A 20,902-nucleotide genomic window follows, 5' to 3' on the forward strand; every position below is an offset into this window, starting at 1 on the left:
ACCATTCAATTTTCATGTCTTTCTCTTTACTCCCTTCTCTGCTTTGTTCCTTCTCCTCCTCTACTGCCAGCCTCCCTGCACTCCCTTTGAACAATCAACTGGTGAAGGAGTCTTCTCCTCTGCAACCTCTGAGGCCTGGAACTGCCTCCCTGCCTCCTTCTGCCTCATGAGTTCTCCATTTGTATTCAAACCGCACCTGAAAATGCACCTTTTCTCCCTGGCATATACCGTCCCCTTTAGTGTCTCCCCATCTCTGCTGTTATTTATTACATCACGCCTTTTTATTCTGTGCAGCATTTAAGTAAACGTGTAGAACTGATGAATGAAATTGTTTTTAATTGTTCACTTTATTAATGTAACTTCATAAGTAAAGTTTTATGAATGAAACAATATTCATTCATAAAACCGGTTACCCCAATAACTGGCTAATTAACAGTTAAGATGCTCGTTAAGAGCCATAGCTGTTCAGTCAGCTGCCTTTGTAAGTTTCACTATCAATCCAATTCCTACTTAAATCACTAAGACTTGCACTGTTTCAGTATTGTAATTTCTGTTCACCATTTATTACACTTGCCTACAGTGAACAGAAGTTACACTGTTTTCCATCCATTATATTTGTCTATATTGTAACTTCTGTTCACTGTTTGCCATATTGTAATTCAAACCCCATTTTAAAACGCTTACTCCATTTTGTAAGGGATTGCTGCAACCTTCATTTTTGCAAACCCTGCTGTAATCTTATTAGTTTAGTTTAGATGTGTGAATGAGGTATGTATGGATGATGGAATCAACCTCCAGCCCCAGCCTGTCCTGATTAAATAGAGTTCAAACACCAAGGGCTGAAGATGCAGACAAAAGCCCTAACAAAGTAAGAAGAATCCACCCTAAAAAGAAAAGGTACAATAGAAGGAAGATCAAAGCCGGGTCCCAGGCTGAAAGTCATGTCTGCAATTGACAGGTGATCAATCACCAAACCTGGAGGCAGCGTGACACAGCAAGACCTACAGACTCTGGATTCAAACTAAAGCCTACAAAAAGGATGGGTGAGATAGAAAACTTTGGAGGAGGGTAACATTCTGCTGCCAACATGGAAGGGCATCGGTGCATGCCCAACAGAGACCCAGCTCGTCCTTGTGCCCGGCTTTCCTGGCCAGTTAACCGCCACAAGCTACGAACCCAAGTTGCAAACTCAAGCCACAGACTCAAGCAGGACTGGTAACTATGCAGCAGCTGCAGAACATCTGATGGATGTGTGTGTGTGTGAATGTGTGTGTGTGTGTTTATAGGTATTAGGTATAATGTGTGTGTATTAGGATTAAGATATTAGTTACTGGTCATAAATCAAATTGTTATCATAATAAATGTGGCATCTTTGTCTTGACCCCTAAAACGATCCTGTATAAGTTTGTTATCCCACAAACGGTGTGTAGGAAAACAGCTGCACAAAAGCAACGTTGTGTGTTGAAATGAACTTTGGTCCCAGAAAAGCTCTGCTGGGCTGCTGTCTCTAGCTGCGATTCCAGAGGCACTCTGGAACTGCTCTCTTAGCTTTAGTTCTAGAAAGAAGGGAATGCGGGGGAAGGAGCTGGTATTGTATTGGAATCCGAACCATGCCTGAGCAGGACGTCAGTTAAATTGGCCTGATATTCACTAACACAACAGGAGGTGTAAGTTACACAAGCTGTTACAAGGATGTAATTGGGTCTAGTATAAACTGGTGTAATTGACAAGCTGAGGGGGCTGGAAGACAATGTAAACTGGTGTAATTGACAAGCTGAGGGGGCTGGAAGACAATGCTACTATGAAACAGATGTTAGTTGCATTGCTTAATGAACTACTGAAAGGTGGTCAGATACTCTGGAGATGAACACATTATAATCACCTTATAGACTAGAAAAACTGAAATAAAATACATATTATAAATGAGCCCATCTTAGAATCTCTTGAATTCATTTATAACCACTTGACAGATGGATTGATAGAGGGATAAAAGACTGTGTCTCATATGATGATGCTAGGTAGACAGATAGGCAGATGGACAAATAGACTAAGTCATTATAGACGGATATGTAGATAGAAAGATAGATAGATGTCCCATATGATGACAGACAAATAGATTTTGGTCAAAAGAAGATTTTGGCCCCAGAAACAGACTAATTTTATAATAATCCTAAAATCAAATAATTGAGTGTGATTTAAAAAACAATTTTCACACAATAAAATTCCTGGAGAAAATGACCTTTAAATATTGTCCCACAGATCAGTGAAAATGTTTTCCCCTCCCCCAGGCCTCTGGCCCTGGGTGTCGTACTCACCCCAGAAAAAGCACCTAGGTCTGTTCCTCATGGTGTTGCTGGGATGTGTTAATATGTCATCGGTTCCAAAGCATGAAGGAACTTCAAACTGCTGGCACTGGCTTATATAGGGTAGAAATTGCTTCGTTTACTTCCGCAAATCTGGGGCCTTCTTATAGAAACATTCATTATATGGAGTCTGACTGCTAATCTGTCTGTACAGTAGCTAGCACTCTATCTCATTGTACAGTAGATCAGTGGGTCTCAACCAGGGGTACATGTACCCATGGGGGTGCACAGAGGTCATCCAGGGGGTACATCAACTCATCTAGATTTTTGCCTAGTTTTACAACAGGCTACATAAAAAACACTAGCGAAGTCAGTACAGTCTGAAGTCAGTAAAATTTCATGCAGACAATGACTTGTTTATACCGCTCCATATAGTATATTCTGAAATGTAAGTACAATAGTGGATTTATTTTATAATGATATGGTAAAAATGAGAAAGTCAGCAATTTTTCAGTAATAACGTGCTGTGACTCTTTTGTATTTTGGTGTGTGATTTTGTAAGCAAGTAGTTTTTAAATTAAATGAAACTTGGGGGGGTACGCAAGACAAATCAGCCTCCTGAAAGGGGTACAGTCGTCTGGAAAGGTTGAGAGCCACTGCAGAAGATAATAGAGTTTCTTCTCTCGTGTCCACCAGTAGGCTCCAGCTTTTTAAGCTTTTCAAAAACTCTCTGTTGTTTAGTGACCGAGTTTAAAGGAAATCTTTGAATGTTCGAAAGCCGAAGCAAACTGAAAATTGCAGCACAAAAGGAAAGGAACAATTTACTTTAATTTTGAATGTTTTCACTGGGGGTGGGGGGCGGAATCATTGCAACTGAACTGTTTTCACAAGAACAACAAGGAGTCTGGTGGCACCTTAAAGACTAACAGATTTAACAGAATCTGTTAGTCTTTAAGGTGCCACCAGACTCCTTGTTGTAGATGAAAACTCAGTTTCATTTCTCTAATGTCTCTCTCTCCTCTAGATATGGTATATAATGTTCCTTAACAAAGACATTCCTCCACATTTTATTGACCCTCCCAATCTCCCTTTGCCCCCCTTTACAATGTGTTTCATCGATGGAAGTCACAAATAATTGGGAAGGTTTTCCCTGGCCGAGTGAGGGTGGAGATGAACAAAAGGAGGTCACCCCGTCCGGGTCCCTTTGCCCTCTGTGGAATGGCAGGAATTTCTCCGTGCTTTATAGTCTGGGGCAATAATGGCATCAGCAGCGGGCTGATTGTTTTCATATCTAAAGCCTATGCAAGTCTCCGGCTTAGTGCCTGTCAGCTGCAGGAGTATTAACCTTAGAACTGTCAGAGCTAATAAAAATCCTACGCTGCCGGTGCGGCTGTGGAGTGTGGTAGGAGGTACCACCAGCAGCTGCGGGATATGGTGTCTACAACAGTTGTAGAGTCCCCACGTGTGCAGCTCCCCATTTATTTTATCCGTTTGCTCCCTATGGGTCCAAAACACTCGCCTTGACATCCTGGCCCTATTAAAGCCAAGGGCAAAACTCCCATTGACTTCAACGCGTCTGGGATTTCACCATGTGGATTTTGCTTTAATCTTGCTCATCTGATAGGCGTTTATGCTCCCATTGAAATCACTGGTGAGCTCTGGGGGATCTTCTTGCTCCTGTGAAATATCCCCCTCACCCCTTCCAAGTTTATTTGATAACCTCCCAGTAACCTGCATTCGCTGATGCTCAGCCTGCTAATTGAGTGTGATCAGCCAATGGTTTAGCAGCTTCAGCTGTCAGGAGGAGCCAGGAGGCTACAAAGCAGAGTGGGGCACTCGGGGGGGGGGGGGGGGGGGGTGGCGGGTGGTGAGAATGGTGATAAAACACAGGTTGCTTATCTTTGCCAGCCCCTGTGTCCTACACACATGTCTGCATGCATAGACCTACACTCTGCTGTCCCAGTGACACACATGTGCATGCACTCTGCACCCAGTGCGGGTATCCTATGCACACTGCTGCAGAAAGGGCACGCATGGGCCTAATTTGCCTCAAGGAGAAATGCATGCATGTGCATGCCTGCCCATGGGTGCACCTACACGCGCCCACACATTGTTGCACCAACCAGACACGCATTGTAGTTGGGAGTGCAGCTGCTCTATGTGGGCGCCCTAAGGGTACAGCTACACTTAGACCTGGGGGGAGGGGGGTGATTCCCAGCTTGAGCAGAGATATCTGTGCTAGCTCAGATTGAGCTAGCGTGCTAAAAATAGAGTGTAGCTGTGGCGACGGGAGGAGCTAATCACCCCAAGCATGTGCCTCTCTGAGACGCTAGCCCATTAGCATGCCTCAGTTTCCCCATCTGTAAAATGGTGATAACGCGACAGAGGAGATGGGAAGATTAATCCCTTGATGCTGATCAAATGCTTTGAGAGTCTTATGCCAAAGGCACTCCAGAAGTGTGCAGTGTTACAAACAAAATATTGGCACTAAGGACATGGCTTCCTAACCACGTAATAACAAAGAGCGGAAGGGGTCACTTTCTGCTCCACTGTCTGAAATACAAGGACGTGTGAGAGATCTCCTCAGATTAGCAGGGAATGATAAAAGATGGCTCCTCAAAAGGCGATAAGGGAAACCGGTGCCTGGCCTTGGGAGACGGAGGGAGAAGGCAGACATGGCCATCTCACCACATAGCAACGTGCCACTAGCTCAGGAACAGCCCCTGCTGGAAAATGGACGTGGGATCAACACCCAAAAAATGCTTAGTTCTATCATAGGCGGGTATCTGGCAGTGTTTGTATAGCTTGTCACACCAATAAAGCTCATGGAATCAAGAGCCACTGACCTGAGGTATTAGGAGTTGAAGGTCTTACCAGGTATCATTGGAAAGGTAATTTTCCTGGATTTGCCATAAGGTCTCGGAGCTGTCCGACGACCTCTGTATCACAAGGTATTAATCGTCATATGAATTGGGAGTGGTATGGTCTAAAGGTAGAGGTGTTAGCAATGATCTTCATATGCTTAATATTCAGGCAAACGTGTCATTTTGGTCAGCAGGGTTGAGTTTTATTAATTTTCCAAGGGTGAACTCAATTCATAGAACTGTTCCTAAACGGCAGCAGACTAACCTCAAGCGGAATTGATTTACAGACAAGGCTCCCTGCTAGTGATGCATAATCTGATAATTATTCTGCTAAACTTTCCAAAAATATAACAGGCAATGCCTTGGAGACGTAACTGGAGCAGTTCTCAGTGTTTCCAGGACTGAGAATCTGACGCCAACAGGACGTCAGGGGAATGAAGAAAAGCCGATCCTCCCAGCAAAAAGTGCAAGGACCACGCATGCCTGGGGGAAGGACTGTACGTGGAACATGCAGGAGTGCCTACAATGGGGCATGAGACCTTGAATAGCTGACCTCTGCAGTATCTATATCAGATCTACTGATGGAAAATGCTGTCTAAGAGCTAGATATTATAATGTGTGATGAGGAAGAATTGTCCTGTGGTTCAGGGATTCGGAAGGCCTGGGTTTGATTCCTGGCTCTGCTACAGACTTCCTGCGTGACCTAGGGCAAGTCCCTTAATCTCTCTCTCTTCATTGTGTTGAGGATAAATTGATTAATGTTTGTGAAGTGCTCCAATACCATGGTGATGGGGGGGTACTATAGGTAGATTTGGGGAGAGCTCTCCCTATCCCTCTCATTACTGATAATAATAACAGATGCCATGTCATAAGCACACATGGCATTTCACAAACAAAACCCATCACCTCTGAATTTGGGCACGTGTAATCATAAAGCTGCTTACACCCACCTTTCAATGTGCAAGGTGGCCTAGGTTGATGTCTCTTACTTGTCAAGGATCCTGGAGCCATAAGGATGTGGAAGGATGTGGCTGAGCAAGAAGGAAGAGTTTTGTTCCAGACATAAGGAGAGACATGAAGCCAATTTGGGGAGGGCAATGAAAGAATCCCCTCTTTACAGGCTCATTGTTTTTTGGATGCTGCCAAGACATCAATGTTTGAAAATCTGGCCTATGAGGTATGAAAGCAGTTTGGCTCTGTTTTCAAGAAAAGCTTGTAATGGGGCGAATTTGTCCCCAGAGCCCTTTTGGCTGGTGCCCTCCCTCAGTGAATCCAGACCTATTTTATGTGATTCCAGAGCCCCTTTGGATCTGTGGCTTTATAGCTTTTTGTTGGAGGGCTGGGGAGAGGGAGAGACAACATTTATGTTTTAAAATAAATTGAAAACAGCACTTTGAATAAATCTCACCCTGTTGTCGTCTCTTTCAGTTTCATGACAGAGCTCAGGTCCTGCTACTTCCAGACTCCCAGATCTCTCAGCCTATAAATCCTCCGTGCCCTTGCCCCAGAGGAGGCGATGGTGTGTGTGTGTGTGTGGGGGGGGGGGGTGTATTTGCCCTGCATTAATTCTCTCCCCTGTGGCTGCTGACATGAAGATTTGTAACTGGCAGAATGTATTTTTAAGGTATTTCCTGCAGGTCACTGTAAGGGAATGTAATTCCTATGTGGGCTGAGATGGGTTTAATTTGCAGTAAAGGAAGAGGACCTAGGAGTGCTGTTAATGCGGGGGTTTTCTTTACCGTTTCAATGAACTCAGTCCGTCCAACTGGTTTAGATTCATTTATTTTACCTAATCCATCAGGCTGAGATCCCAGCAGAGTGAATCAGCTCTTCAGTCATTCGAGGGAGATCACTTAAGTTCCATGCAGTTTGCTGTTTGACGAAAGCTTTTATCTACCCAGAATTTTGTAACCCCCGGATCTTCACCTTGGTTCCTGACTCTAAATTCTGACTTCCTGTCTGGGCTACGCTAGCGCTAAGAGCTCGTGGCACTCTGACTAGGTGGAATTCACTGCTAGCACAAAATGCAGGCGCCGCCAGAGGCCCTAGTTTGAGGCACAGATATGGTGCGTGAGTGCGGCACAAGCACTCTCCATAAGGGTGAATTACATTTGAGAAGAGCAGGGTTTGCCCTTGGGAACAGATTAAGTGCTCGCCTTTGACCGCCATTGGGTCTTGGCTGTCAAATGAGCTCAGCACCCAACGCTCTGAGTTTTGTTGAAAATCTGGCCCGTAGAAACATAGGCTGGGAATTTCAAAGGCGCTAAGTACCCACGCCCTATCTTTTTTTCAATGGGATTTGAGTACCCAACTCTCTTAGGTTCCTTCAGAAATCCCAGCTATAAAGGACCTGATCCTAAGCTGTCGGTGAGGAGCATTCAGCATAGCAGAGTAGTGGTGATGACAAAGGTCCCCCTTGCAACTAGGCATCTGACCTAGCCAGTTCCTGCCAGTGGCCACCAGCGACCATTACAACAGCTGGGGATCACCAGCGGGCAGGGACAACTGGCACGCACCTCCTTCCCTAGGTCACATCCCTCATGCTGCAGCGGGTGGCATAGGAACTGCTTTTGTGACTAGGATTCCCCTATGTTAGAAGATCCCTCCAGCGGCCAGCTAAACTAGCTTTGCACCAGTGTAGTGACACAAAGCTGCCGCCGTGCAGGGGAGAGTCATTCCCCCCACCCAATGTTTTATGTGCAGAGAAAATTGTATGCTGTCGGCATCCTCCTTCATGTGGGATCTACAGTGCCTTTGTCCTGACAAATCCTTGTCTCTGTTGCAAATCCAGCCTTATGACTTCACCAGCCAGCCTATTGCATGGGAGGAGGTAATGGGTGGGAGGGACCCACTTGTTCAAACAAAAATATCTTCGGTGGCTGCTGCCGCTGATGGAAAGGGAAATGGATTTTTTGTTTAAATACGATGTGGTTTTTAAAGTCTGACTAACGTGAAAGTCCCCATTTAAAGGCGTCGAACCTGCAGTGAAATTGGTCAGTGTTTACGCACCCACTCATTGACTGAGGCAGCGAAAAGCAAACTTCATGGTATATCCTGATCCAAATCACCTGGGAGCAAATGCTTAGAGGATACAGTCCACAGAGCTGTGAGCGGCAGCAACGGCCAAGAAAAATTCCGTGTCTCTGTTTACAAAAAAGCAAACCTATCCGAACAGGGAATGTTAAAGCTTAATTGGCATCACATCGTCGGCCCCCGCTCGCAGAAAAGAGTGGATTCAAAATCTGCACTGCTGCTGCTGCAGCTGAATTAGAAATTCCATTCCTTCTCTTCTGAGGACTAAAGTCCTCTCTCTCAGAGAGAAAAATCTTCGGAAGGTTTTATCTGAGGGCTGGTGCATGGAACTGAGAGCTGGGAGATACGGGTTTTGTGCCCAGGTCTGCTGTTGACTTGCTGTCTGTCCTTGGTCAAGTGACTCTATGTTCCTAAGCTTCAGATTCCCCATCTGTCAAATTATAGGAGCAGCTAGAGGTTCTAACCAAGACTCATTGTGCTAGGCATTGTACAAACACATATTTGCAGCCCCTGCCCTAAAGAGCTTACGGTTTAAATAGACACGGTAGGACAAATGCAGTATGATTATCCCCATTTTACAGAGGGGAACCAAGTGCCTAATATGGCAATCCAGCTAGATTCAGTGATTTTAACGTGCAACAGATGAAGAGGACCTGAAAGTTGGATGATGGGAAACTGCACCCATGAAAATCTTTGAGATAGTAAAAACTTTTCCCATCTCAAAATAGGGCAAAAAGTTGAAATTGAGAATTTTCACAAACCAAAAATCCCCCCAAAATTGATTCGGGTCAATCAAAAACTTTTTTCGATGATTTTGAAACGTTTCATTTTGATTTAACCTTTTTTAACCTTTTGTTTAGTCTAAATTGACTAAAATTACAAAACAAAAAGTTGTTTCCACTAAAAACAAATGCTGAAACTTTTCATTTAGAAAATGTCAAAATGTGGTGGGTTTTTTTGTTTTTGTTTTTTTTACCATTTCAGAGTTCCCCTCCACCCCCCAATAATGTTTTGAGTTGGGAGATTTGTTGAAATTGTCCCTGTTTCACAAACAGTTTTGGTTTTGGCTAATTGGCAGTTTTGGGTGAGGAAAACGCAGTTTGTCAAAAAATCCCCCACCAGCTCTGTTGTTAATTGGTGGGTTCATCTACTCTTTTAATGGCCTGCCTTGGTTGGCTCTAAACAAGGCTTGTATGCTCCCCCTCCGCCCCCAATCATGCTTAATACTTGGTCAATAACCATAGCAGCTTGCTATGTTTCAACCCTGCCAGGGGCCTAAGCTAGCACATGGTTGACTTCTTTGGGGTGGAGAAAATGGAAGATAACCTTCCAGGGTGCTCTGAGGGTTAATTCATTCATAGTTGTAAATTCCTGCAGATCCTTGGACGGAATGGGCTATAGCAGTGCAGGTTGTTATAGGCTTTGTTTGGCAGTGCGTACATCTCACTGCATTAATGAAGCAGACTCTGCAGTCAGAGGGGGACTGCTGCACATGTAGATACACCTAAGCTAGCTTTGATCCAGCTAGCTCCACTCACAATAGCAGTGAAGTCGTGGTAGCACGGGTTAGCTCCAAGGCGAGATCGCACCGTCTGTGCTGCTTGGATGAAAGTCCCTTGAGGGCTGTGTCCATATCTCCTTTATGCTTTGCACTGTGCATCCTGTTGATGATCAGCAAATGATTCCCATCATTTGAGAAGCTTGTTTTTTTTTCTTAAAGGTTCTGCCTGCTTTCTTCCTTTTTCATCCTGCCTAGCTTGTGTTTCTTCCCCATTTCCTATTGTCTGTGGCTTTTCTTGTGGACACCAATCCCAGGAGCCTGGGGGTCTGTTCCTAGTTGAATGGAACTGCTGTACAGTAAAGGGGCACCTGTGTACATTCTTCTCTGTTTTCTGCAGCCCAAACCGTGGGACCTGGTGTCTTGTCATTCAGCAGTGTAATACTTGGTACCGCTATACCACACTTAAGCTTGGAAGGATTCGATTTTTATCATTAAAGATTGATTCCACTCTATATGTGCAAAATGACAAAAAATATTGCCATTGATGATCATCGAAATTTACAGATCAAGTAAGAAAAATGGTGCTTGAACTTATTGGAGTTTGATTGATGGAGTCTACTGGCATTAAATAATTGTGTGACCCACCACTATACAAATTTAAATAAATAATAAAAGAAAAACTGCTTACAAATAAACATTGATATTATCAGTGGAAATTATTCAAACAAACGAAACGAATTCTGCCAGACCTAACCACAGTGTTCGGTATCTGATCTTAATGAATTTTACAGATTGCCTTTACAAGCAGCGTACCTGGGAGGTGGGTAAACAGGATTGGTGCCCATTTTACAGCTTGGTAAAGTGAGGCTTGGAGAGATTAGGACAATTTTCAGAAGTATTCACTGATTTTGGACGCCTCCCTTTCTCTTGAGATGCTTTATTCCTGTTTTTCAGAGGTACAGTGCACCAAAGCTCCCATTGACCTTGAGGTTGATTTTTTTCAAAGGCACACTTAGGCGCCTGACTGCTTCTCGAAATCTCCCCTTTAGAGCACGAGAAGCCTGGTTCTCCTCTCACACTAGTTGAACACAAGTGCAATTCCCTTGACTGATTTGCATGCGTTACGAAGAGCAAAACTGGGACCAAGATGTCTCAAGTTGGGCATTCAAGAACTGAAGCAGACAAAAGTAGTGAACACTTCTGAAAAATTAGCTGAGTTTGGCTTATAGTCTTGCAGTGACTCACCAATACAGGGGTGGGCAAACTTTTTGGCCCGAGGGCCACATCTGGGTATAGAAATTGTATGGCGGGCCATGAATGCTCACGAAATTGGGGTTGGGGTGCGGGCTCTGGGGGTGCGAGCTCCAAGGTGGGGCCAGAAATGAGGAGTTCAGGATGCGGGAGGGGGCTCCGGGCTGGGGCAGGGGGTTGGGGTATGGGGGGGCGAAGGGGAGGACTCCGGCTGGGGGTGCAGGCTCTGGGGTGGGGCTGGGGATGTGGAGTTCGGGGTGCAGGAGAGTGCTCCAGGCTGGGACCAAGGGGTTTGGAGAGCGGGAGGGGGATCAGGGCTGGGGCAGAGGGTTGGAGCAAGGGAGTTGGCTCAGGGGTGCAGGCTCCAGGCAGCGCTTACCTCAAGCGGCTCCCAGAAGCAGCGGCTTGTCCCCCCTACAGCTCCTATGCGGCTGCGTGGCCAGGTGGCTCTGCTGCCCCGTCCGCAGGTGCCGCCCCTGCAGGTCCCATTGGCCGTGGTTCCTGGCCAATGGGAGCTGCAGGGCTGGCGCTTGGGGCAGGGGCAGTGTGCGGAGCAGAGCCCCCTGGCTGCCCCTATATGTAGGAGCTGGAGGGGGGCCATGCTGCTGCTTCCAGGAGCTGTGTGGAGTGGCTCCCAACCCTGCTCCCTGGCTGGAGCACCGGAGTGGGGCAAGCCCCAGACCCCATCCCCAGCAGGAGTTCGAGGGCCGGATTAAAATGGTTGGCGGGCTGGATCCAGCCCATGGGCCGTAATTTACCCACCCCTGCACTAGTAGGTTCTGGAATGGAACCCAGGATTGTGACCCGAAGACTCTTGCACTATGCCCAGGACAGTGCTGAGCATCTCTGAAGTTTGGGGATGTTTTGATCTGGATCCAGTCCTGTTTCTAGAATGGGTTAAACCAAGACACTTTGAACTTTGGGGAAATCTGGATTGGAATCCTCATCTGAAATTTGCATTGTTTGGTCCTATCTCTGCTATAGTTTCAATATATCTGAGCTCTCCATGAGTAGACTCCATTCTAATTCAGCTGTCTCCTCAGATGCAGGGATGAGCTCAATGATGTCTAGCAAGCAGAACTATATACTAGAGCTTTATTTACCTGGAAACGACAATAAGGGTATGTCTACACTACGGGATTAATCCGAATTTAGATAATTCGGATTTGAGAAACAGGTTGTATAAAGTCGAAATGAATGCGGCCACACTAGCACATTAATTCGGTGGTGTGCGTCCAAGTACTGGGGCTAGCGTCGATTTCTGCACCGTTGCACTGTGGGTAGCAATTCCATAGCTATCCCATAGTTCCCGCAGTCTCCCGCGCCCATTGGGATTGTGGGTTAAGATCCCAGTGCCTGATGGGACAAAAAACATCGTCGCAGGTGGTTCTGGGTACAGCCTCACTTCCTCCCTCCCTCCCTCCCTCCCTGCATGAAAGCAACGGACGGCAGACAACCATTTTCGCGCCTTTTTTCCTGGGTGGGTGAACACTGCAGACTCCATACCACGGCAAGCATGGAGCCCGCTGAGGTCAAGACAGCACTCATGAATATTGTAAACACCTCGCGCGTTCTCGTGGAGTTTATGCTGAGCCAGGACCAGAAAAACGAGGAGAGGAGGCAGCGGCAGCGGCAGCGCAGCGACAAGCATGATGAGGACATGGACACGGACACGGATACAGAATTCAGTGAAACCACAGGCCCCGGTGCTTTGGAGATCATGTTGTTAATGGGGCAGATTCTAAACATGGAACGCCGATTCTGGGCAAGGGAAACAAGCACAGACTGGTGGGACCGCATAGTGTTGCAGGTCTGGGACGATTCCCAGTGGCTGCGGAACTTTCGCATGCGTAAGGGCACTTTCATGGAACTTTGTGACTTGCTGTCCCCTGCCTTGAAACGCCAGAATACCAAGATGAGAGCAGCCCTCACAGTTGAGAAGCGCGTGGCGATAGCCCTGTGGAAGCTTGCAACGCCAGACAGCTACCGGTCAGTCGGGAATCAATTTGGAGTGGGAAAATCTACTGTGGGGGCTGCTGTGATGCAAGTAGCCAAAGCAATCACTCAGGTGCTGCTACGAAAGTTTGTGACTCTGGGAAATGTGCAGGCCATAGTGGATGGCTTTGCTGCAATGGGATTCCCTAACTGTGGTGGGGCGATAGACGGAACCCATATCCCTATCTTGGCACCGGAGCACCAAGCCACCGAGTACATAAACCGCAAGGGGTACTTTTCAATGGTGCTGCAAGCACTTGTGGATCACAAGGGACGTTTCACCAACATCAATGCGGGCTGGGCGGGAAGGGTTCATGACGCTCGCGTCTTCAGGAACACAACTCTGTTTAAAGGGCTGCAGCAAGGGACTTACTTTCCGGACCAGAAAATAACCGTTGGGGATGTTGAAATGCCCATAGTTATTCTTGGGGACCCAGCCTACCCCTTAATGCCATGGCTCATGAAGCCATACACAGGCAGCCTGGACAGGAGTCAGGAGCTGTTTAACTACAGGCTAAGCAAGTGCAGAATGGTGGTAGAATGTGCATTTGGCCGTTTAAAAGGCCGCTGGAGATCATTATTGACTCGCTCTGACCTCAGCCAAAGAAATCTCCCCATTGTTATTTCTGCTTGCTGTGTGCTCCACAATCTCTGTGAAAGTAAGGGGGAGACCTTTATGGCAGGGTGGGAGGCTGAGGCAAATCGCCTGGCTGCTGATTACGCGCAGCCAGACACCAGGGCGATTAGAAGAGCACACCATGAAGCGGTGTGCATCAGAGAAGCTTTAAAAACCAGTTTCATGGCTGGCCAGGCTACAGTGTGAAATATCTGTTTGTTTCTCCTTCATGAAAACCCGCCCCCTTTATTGACTGATTTTCTGTAAGGAACCCACCCTCCCCCTTCCCCCAGCTTTCTTTCAAACCAAATAAAGTCACTATCATTTAAAAATCATTTATTCTTTATTAATAGATTAGAAAAAGAGGGAGGGAACCCGGGTGGTATTTGGGAGGAGGATTACTGGGAAGGAAAAAGCCACAAAGAAAAGGTTAAAAAAATGACAGCCTTTTGCTTGGGCTGTCTACTGGGGTGGAATGGGAAGGTGTACGGAGCCTCCCCCCCCGCGTTCTTACACGTCTGGGTGAGGAGGATACGGAACATGGGGAGGGGGGAGGGTGGAACAGGGGCTGAAGCGGCAGTCTGTTTTCCAGCAGCCGTTCCTGAACCTCCACCAGACGCTGGAGCAGCCCCAGCGTTGCTTCCTTCATCCTCTGGTCTTCCTGACGCCACCTCTCATCTCGAGCGTCTCTCCTCTCCTCACGTTGGTCTCTCCTCTCCTCACGTTGGTCCCTCATGTCCTCACGTTGGTCCCTCCTCTCCTCACGTTCACTGACTTCTTTCCTATACTTTGAAACTGTTTCCTTCCACTCATTCAGATGAGCTCTGTCACTCCTGCTGGATTGCATAATTTCAGAAAACATCTCTTCTCGCGTCTTCTTCTTACGACGCCTTATCTGTGATAACCTTCGGGATGGAGGAGGGAGGCTTGAGGAATTTGCAGCTGCTGTAGGGAGGGGAAAAAAGAGAGAATTGTTTTAAAAGCTACATTTTGCAGAACAATGCTTATACTCTTTCACGGTGACCAACACTGTTCACATTACATAGCACATGTGATTTCTGTGCAAGGTCGCATTTTGCCTCTTAATGCTGAGTGCCTGTGGCTTTGCTGCTAGAGATCACAGGTCTGGGCAACAGAATTCTGCTTGCATGCGGCCATGGTAAGCCATTCTCTTACAGCTTCTGCGCCCTACTTTCCCACATACCAAGCATAGCTTGTAGAGTGCTGCAGAAGCCTGGCCAATCTCAGCCAGTTGGGGGGGGGGGGGGGGGGGAGTGTGGTGGGGCTTGTCTGGGCAAGTAGAGTGCTGCGGTTTTTCTGTTAACATTCAGCAGCACCAGAAAACAAACTAACCACGGTACCCCTCCCCCCCACCGCGTGGCTGGTATCAGGGAAGATCCCTACAGGCACCAAACTAATCCCCCCCCCACCGCCGCCCCCCCCCCCTCGCCATGAATTCTCTGGGATGATCACAGTACCCCTCCCCCCACCGCGTGGCTGGTAACAGGGAAGATCCCTGCTAGCCAAACGCGAAAAACTCAGGGCCAATTTCCCATCTGCGCTTGGCTAACTGCAGGGAAGGATTTATTTTCCGCCACAGGCAAACAGCCCAGTAGGAACGGCCACCTCTGTCCCCTTAATTAAGTTCCCGTATTTCAACCAGGTTACCAGGAGTGATATCACTCTCCTGAGGATTACACAAGAAGATAAAGAACGGATGTTGCTTGAATGCCAGCAAACACCGGGACCATACGCTGCCAGGCTTTGTCAGGCAATGATACCAGATTACTTGCTGCAAGCATGGCGTGGTCAAGTGTCCTACCATGGAGGAGGGAATAAAGATGCACTGCCCAGAAACCTTCTGGCAAGGCTTTCGGAGTACCTCCAGGAGAGCTTCATTGAGATGTCCCTGGAGGATTTCCGCTCCATCCCCAGACACGTTAACAGACTTTTCCAATAGCTACAGACTTTTCCAGTAGCTGAACTGACCGCGAATGCAAAGTCAGGCAAAGTAATCATTAAAAACCGTTTGCTTTTAAAACAAGTTTTATATTTTAAAAGGTAAACTCACCTGAGGTGCCTTCCATGGGGTCAGAGTCTTGGGTACTGGCTTGGGAGGCTTGGGAGGCTTGGGAGGGTACTTCAGTCAGGGTGATAAAAAGATCCTGGCTGTTGGGGAGAATGGAGTGCTGTGTGCTCTCTGCAAGCTCATCCTCCTCCTCCTCCTCCTCCTCTACCCCATCGGCAGAATCCTCAGGCGTCGAGACTATCCCCGACCCAGAATCCACGAACACAGGTGGGTTAGTGGTGGCAGCCCCCCCTAGAATTGCATGCAGCTCGGCGTAGTAGCGGCATGTCCGCGGCTCTGACCCGGAGCGACCGTTTGCCTCCTTTGTTTTCTGATAGGCTTGTCTGAGTTCCTTGACTTTCACGCGGCACTGATCTGAGTCCCTATTGTGGCCTCTCTCCATCATGCCCTTGGAGATTTTTTCAAAAATTTTTGCATTTCGTCTTTTAGAACGAAGTTCTGCAAGCACTGAATCCTCTCCCCATACAGCGATCAGATCCAGTACCTCCCTCACGGTCCATGCTGGTGCTCTTTTTCGATTATCAGCCTGCATGGTTACCTGTGCTGATGAGGTATCTGTGGTCACCTGTGCTCTCCACGCTGTGCAAACAGGAAATGAAATTCAAATGTTCGCGGGGCTTTTCCTGTCTACCTGGCCAGTGCATCCGAGTTCAGATTGCTGTCCAGAGCGGTCACAATGATGCACTGTGGGATAGCTCCCGGAGGCCAATACCATCGAATTGCGGCCACACTAACCCTAATTCGAATTGTAAAAATCGATTTTGGCACTACTCCGCTCGTTGGGGTGGAGTACAGAAATCGATTTAAAGGGCCCTTTACATCGAATTAACTAGCGTCGTTGTGTGGACGGTTACAGGGTTAATTCGAATTAAAGCTGATAAATCCGAATTAAAGTCGTAGTGTAGACCAGGCCTAAATCTCTGCCTGTCCGAGTGCACTGAGCAAGAGGAACAGTGTTGTCCTGGGCATAGTGCAAGAGTCTTCGAGTCACAATTCTTTTTCTTTCAATGCATTACATCCTGCAATGTTACTCCCATGTAGAAGGAACTTTTGCATAGAGGGAAATTGCCCTGTGAGAAAAATGGCTTCTCTTCCAGCCCAGTTGTTCCGCCTGGCTTCTGTCATCAATGTACGAATGCCATCTTCTGCTAGTTGAGGATTTTCAAGTTGGATTGGCAGAGTTGTCCCATGGCATTGCTTAGACGGAGCTTTCCGTACACTGATCTCAGAAGACAAACACGCATTACTTTAAAAGATGTTTTGAAGAGTTGCAGTGGCATCATTTTGCCTATGGATTCTCAGGGCCAAATCCTTAGGATTCAGATTCTAGTTGGTCCTGACTCAAGCAAAACACTTTTTGGTGTTGAGGGGAGTTTATGGCGTAACGGCCTCAACTATTACTGGATCTATTTGCAGAACTTCTTTAATATACCTGTCTTAAAACAGTTTCTTTCCATTCCTTTCTGGACTATTCTGCATCTGTTCCCTGCCACCTGGGAAATCACGGTTAGCTTGTGTTCAAATTCAGAAGATGGCCATGTGATGGAAGTAAGAATGGCTGACCTATAGGAGCTCTCCCTCTTTTCTTTCTTGTGCCTTCCAGCGTTCTTAGGGCAGAAGACATACAGGGCCATGGAGCTGACAAATTAGGTGTGTTGTTCCAATTTGATGCCACATGGGCAGTTGTCTGTGAAATAAGCCCTTGCAGAGCCTTTGGGGTGCAGTGGAGTGAAGTGTAATCCAAGTGAAGTGTGACCGAAGCTTTGAAGTGCAATTTCAATGGCTGGAGCGGTGGTGGAACTGAAAGATGGGCCCGTGCTGGTTTTTATTGTGGGGGCCCCCCTCCCTCAAATTTTAATGAGTGCAACTCTTATTCCCATCAAACATGCCAATTCAACTGCTCTGTCATGCACGAGAGACTCTCCAAAATCCAACCCCTCTCTGTCCCCCTCATCTAATCCTGCTTCCTCCCCCACTCCGGGGTCCCTGGGGTGGAGTTGCCAGCTCAGCCCTGAGCACATGGACTGGGTACCCTGGCTCCAACCGTGGCACAGGCCCCTTTTCCCCGCATCCCTCCTCCTGCTGCAGCTCCCTGCTGGGCCAGGCAGCAGGAGTTTGCTTCAAGCACTGCCAGCCCCTGGATGCTGTTACCAGTGGCAGGGACCAGCCTCTCTGCAGCCAGCTCCATGCATCCTGGGATGGGACCATAAACAGCTGCCCTGTCCCACTCCCACCCTACCTAAATTTTGCCCTGACCCCTACCTCCCCCATCCTGCTCCTTACCCTCCCTGCTGGCTCAAGGTGTCCTGCCTGTCTCCAGCACCAAGAGCAGCTGCCACAGGTTCCAGCAGGCGGAGCAAGACCCAGCTGCACTGCCTCCCCCATCCCCAGCCCGGCTCCATTCCTTACCCCTCGACTCCAGGCTTCCTGCAGCGCAGAGAGAGGCCAGGGCAATCCGGCAGAGGGCCTAGCTGGTGGAGTGGGATGCGGGTGCCAGCCCGCTTCCGAACGCGTGAAGTAGTTACTGCTGTGCAAGCCGTGTGTGTGCATGGCAGAAAGGGAATGTTGGCAGGCAGGCCAGATTTGACTGGTGTTGTGACCTGGTGCACGGGGTTGCAACACCACTGAAATTTAGAGTGGTGGCGGGGCTAAATTTGATTGGCGTTGTAACTTGGTGTGCCAAGTGCCAGAACGGATTTCAGATGCCAGAGCATCACTCCAGACCGCTCCAGCACCACTCCCCACTGCCCTTTAGATTGCGTGGGCCCCTACGCACCTCCCCAGTGAGCTCTGTGAGCATTAGGGAAGATGCTGAGTCTCTGCACTGGCTGAGTCAGGGTTGCTGCGTCTCCTTTCATATGATTGTTTGTTTATTATAATGTACTGAATTATTTTCACCTGTCTATAGCCCTCTCCCCTTACTGAAGTAGCGCAGCCGTCTTTTTAAATGTATTTATCTTCACAGCCCCCCTGTGCGGTAGGGTAATGCTATTATCCCTGTTTTTACAGATTGGGCGCAGAGGCTACATGACTTGCCCAAGGTCATACTGGAAGTCTGTGGCAGAGCAGGGACTTGCAACCGGGTTTCCGGAGGCCCAGGCTAGAATCCTAGAATCCTTCCCGCAGCTTTAAAAAAATCTGTGAGAAAGAGCTGGTGTTGAGCGTGAGATCAGCAGAATGATGGAAGAATAGACAAGGAGTCAAGGAATGCAGAAAGGAATGGATTTGCCTTTCAAGACTCCAATCCCTATTACTTAGACTGTATGCTCTTTGGGACCAAGACAGCCTCTTTCTTCTGTGTTTGTACAGCACCTAGCACAGCAGGGTTCTGGTCTCTGACGGAGTCTCCTAGCGCTATCACAATATAAATAATAACGGGCTAACTTCTCCAGAATTCACTGGAGTTATGCCCCCTTATGCCTGCACCAAATGTGGCCTGTTAATACTCTATGAGCCTGGTTCCCCCCTCCTCCCTCTTTAATACCATGGACTTCTCTGGAGTTACTCCTGTCTTTTGCTGGTGTAAGTGAGAGGACAATCTGGTGCTGAACTGGATCACCCTGTGTTTGTGAAAGGCTTAGTGTCAGGGGACATCATGCTGTGGGGTGGGAATTAAGAGAAGCTCCACCAGAACGCTGAAGGAGCGCCAGAGAACTCCAGGCTATCCCCCAACACGACAGCAGCTCCAGGAGCATCATGACAAGACATTGCAGACGGTGCCCGAAGTAGATCGGTCACCCGTGGTCATGCATGGGTGGAATCCAAAACGCTAGCGTTCCCATGGGTAGCTGGGCAAAAAGAGTGGACTTCATTCAGTGAACTCTGCTGTTGCAGAGTATTATTCCCAGAGGAGATTCAAGGAGGAGCAAAGGTCCAGGAGAGAAAAAGGTGACACTTCTGGAGGGGCCAATCCTGGCCTGATTTGAACTATGCACAGCCCTGTGAAAATCAATGGGGTGTATGTCCGGCCGGAAACTAGAACCTACTGTGGGATAATGCTAGATTGGAACTTCCCTGGGGCAGAGACCTTGTCTTCCAATGTGTCTGACCAGCGCCTTGCCCACTGTTCAGACTTTGGAAATAATAGTGTAAAATAAGTCTATGAGGAGATGTTTGAGAAACTAAAACATTAGAGGACTTAGCCCATTAATACCGGGATTTGCCATTTTCCAGCAGGCGGGCAATAACGTGATGGACCCAGAGGCTTAAGAAATCGTTAACTGGCTGGCTGTGGTCATTACCAGTGTCAAAGTCTTTGCTTTACTGCTTCTGGAGTGTGGGTCTTATGTGCATGACCCTGTTTGTGAAGAGGGCCACGTAGCTCTCTTTCTTGGGATCCCATGGCGGATTGTGATCGCTCCCTGTTCTAAGTGGTCGGCTGATTGAAATGATGCTATGTCAAGAAGGCGTTGGGGCACTGCAGGAGGAAGCAGGAGAGGCTGCCTTTTTTTAACCTGAAAAGCTGCAAATGCTCTCTGCATGGGGGGAAAGATTTATTAGATTATGAGGGGGATGGGCTCTTCTAAAGCTGAGGAGTGAATTTGCTTGGGCCCAAACTCTTCCACTCTGTCTTTCTGTGAACTAGGGTTACCATTCGTCCGGATTTACCTGGACATGTCCTCCTTTTTGTTCTAAAAATAGCGTCCGGGGGGAATTTGTAAAGCACTCAAAATGTCCGGGATTTCCCCCCTCCCCCGGCAGAGCAGAGCGAGCAGCTGGGAGGGCTGCAGGAAAGTCCCGGGCTGGACTCCGGAGCAGCTGTAGAGGAGCCGGATCCGCCCTGCATTCTGAGCCGGCAGCTCTCCCCTGCAGCCCGGTCCAGCAGCACTGTGCAGGGCCAGGGACCGGGTTTTGTTGTGCTGGGGAGCGCAGCCACGTGTCCAGCTCGGCTCGCACAGAGCCCAACACCCTGTTCTGAGCAGCAGGGTAAGGGGGCCAGGGGGCAGGAGAAGGGGCAGGGAGGTTCTGGAGGGGGCAGTCAAGAAACGGGGGGGGCTTTTTGGGGGGAGTGGAGAAAGTTTTGGGCAGTCAGGGTACAGGTAGGGGGTAGGGTCCTGGGGGGCAGTTGGGGGGGGTCTTAGGAGGGGGCAGTTAGGGGACAAGGAACAGGGAGTCTTAGGTAGGGGGTGGGGTTCTGGAGGGCAGTTAGGATCAGGGGTCCCAGGAGGGGGCAGTCAGGGGACAAGGAGCGGGGGGGTGGGGGGCTGGGAGTTCTGGGGGGGAGCTGTCAGGGGGCAGGAGTGGGGAGAG

General features: G+C 48.2%; 2 protein-coding genes across 2 annotated transcripts; one reads left to right on the plus strand and one right to left on the minus strand.

The window, feature by feature from the left end:
* Nucleotides 1–12,072: 12,072 nt before the first annotated feature.
* LOC135983046 (uncharacterized) lies at nt 12,073–15,607 on the plus strand. Its single transcript, XM_065592362.1, has 2 exons — nt 12,073–14,722; nt 15,227–15,607. Exon 1 carries the CDS (start codon nt 12,385–12,387, stop codon nt 13,768–13,770), a length of 1,386 nt encoding a protein of 461 aa, XP_065448434.1. The 5' UTR covers nt 12,073–12,384; the 3' UTR covers nt 13,771–14,722; nt 15,227–15,607.
* On the minus strand, nt 13,888–16,564 carry LOC135983047 (myb/SANT-like DNA-binding domain-containing protein 2). The gene is made up of 2 exons (XM_065592363.1): nt 15,635–16,564; nt 13,888–14,508 (listed from the first exon to the last, which is right to left on the minus strand). The coding sequence occupies exons 1-2, from the start codon at nt 16,182–16,184 to the stop codon at nt 13,994–13,996; spliced, it is 1,065 nt and encodes a 354-aa protein (XP_065448435.1). The 5' UTR covers nt 16,185–16,564; the 3' UTR covers nt 13,888–13,993.
* Nucleotides 16,565–20,902: the final 4,338 nt, after the last annotated feature.

The sequence above is a fragment of the Chrysemys picta genome, chromosome 4, assembly GCF_011386835.1.
Source record: "Chrysemys picta bellii isolate R12L10 chromosome 4, ASM1138683v2, whole genome shotgun sequence".
Lineage (NCBI taxonomy): Eukaryota > Metazoa > Chordata > Testudines > Emydidae > Chrysemys > Chrysemys picta.

Excerpts from the sequence above, each read along its gene's own strand:
- LOC135983046 (XM_065592362.1), top strand. The coding sequence starts at position 12,385 with ATGAAAGCAACGGACGGCAGACAACCATTTTCGCGCCTTTTTTCCTGG.
- LOC135983047 (XM_065592363.1), bottom strand. The coding sequence starts at position 16,184 with ATGCAGGCTGATAATCGAAAAAGAGCACCAGCATGGACCGTGAGGGAG. Across the intron at positions 14,509-15,634 it reads CCCCATGGAAGGCACCTCAG|CAGCTGCAAATTCCTCAAGC; the intron begins GTGAGTTTACCT and ends CCCTCCCTACAG.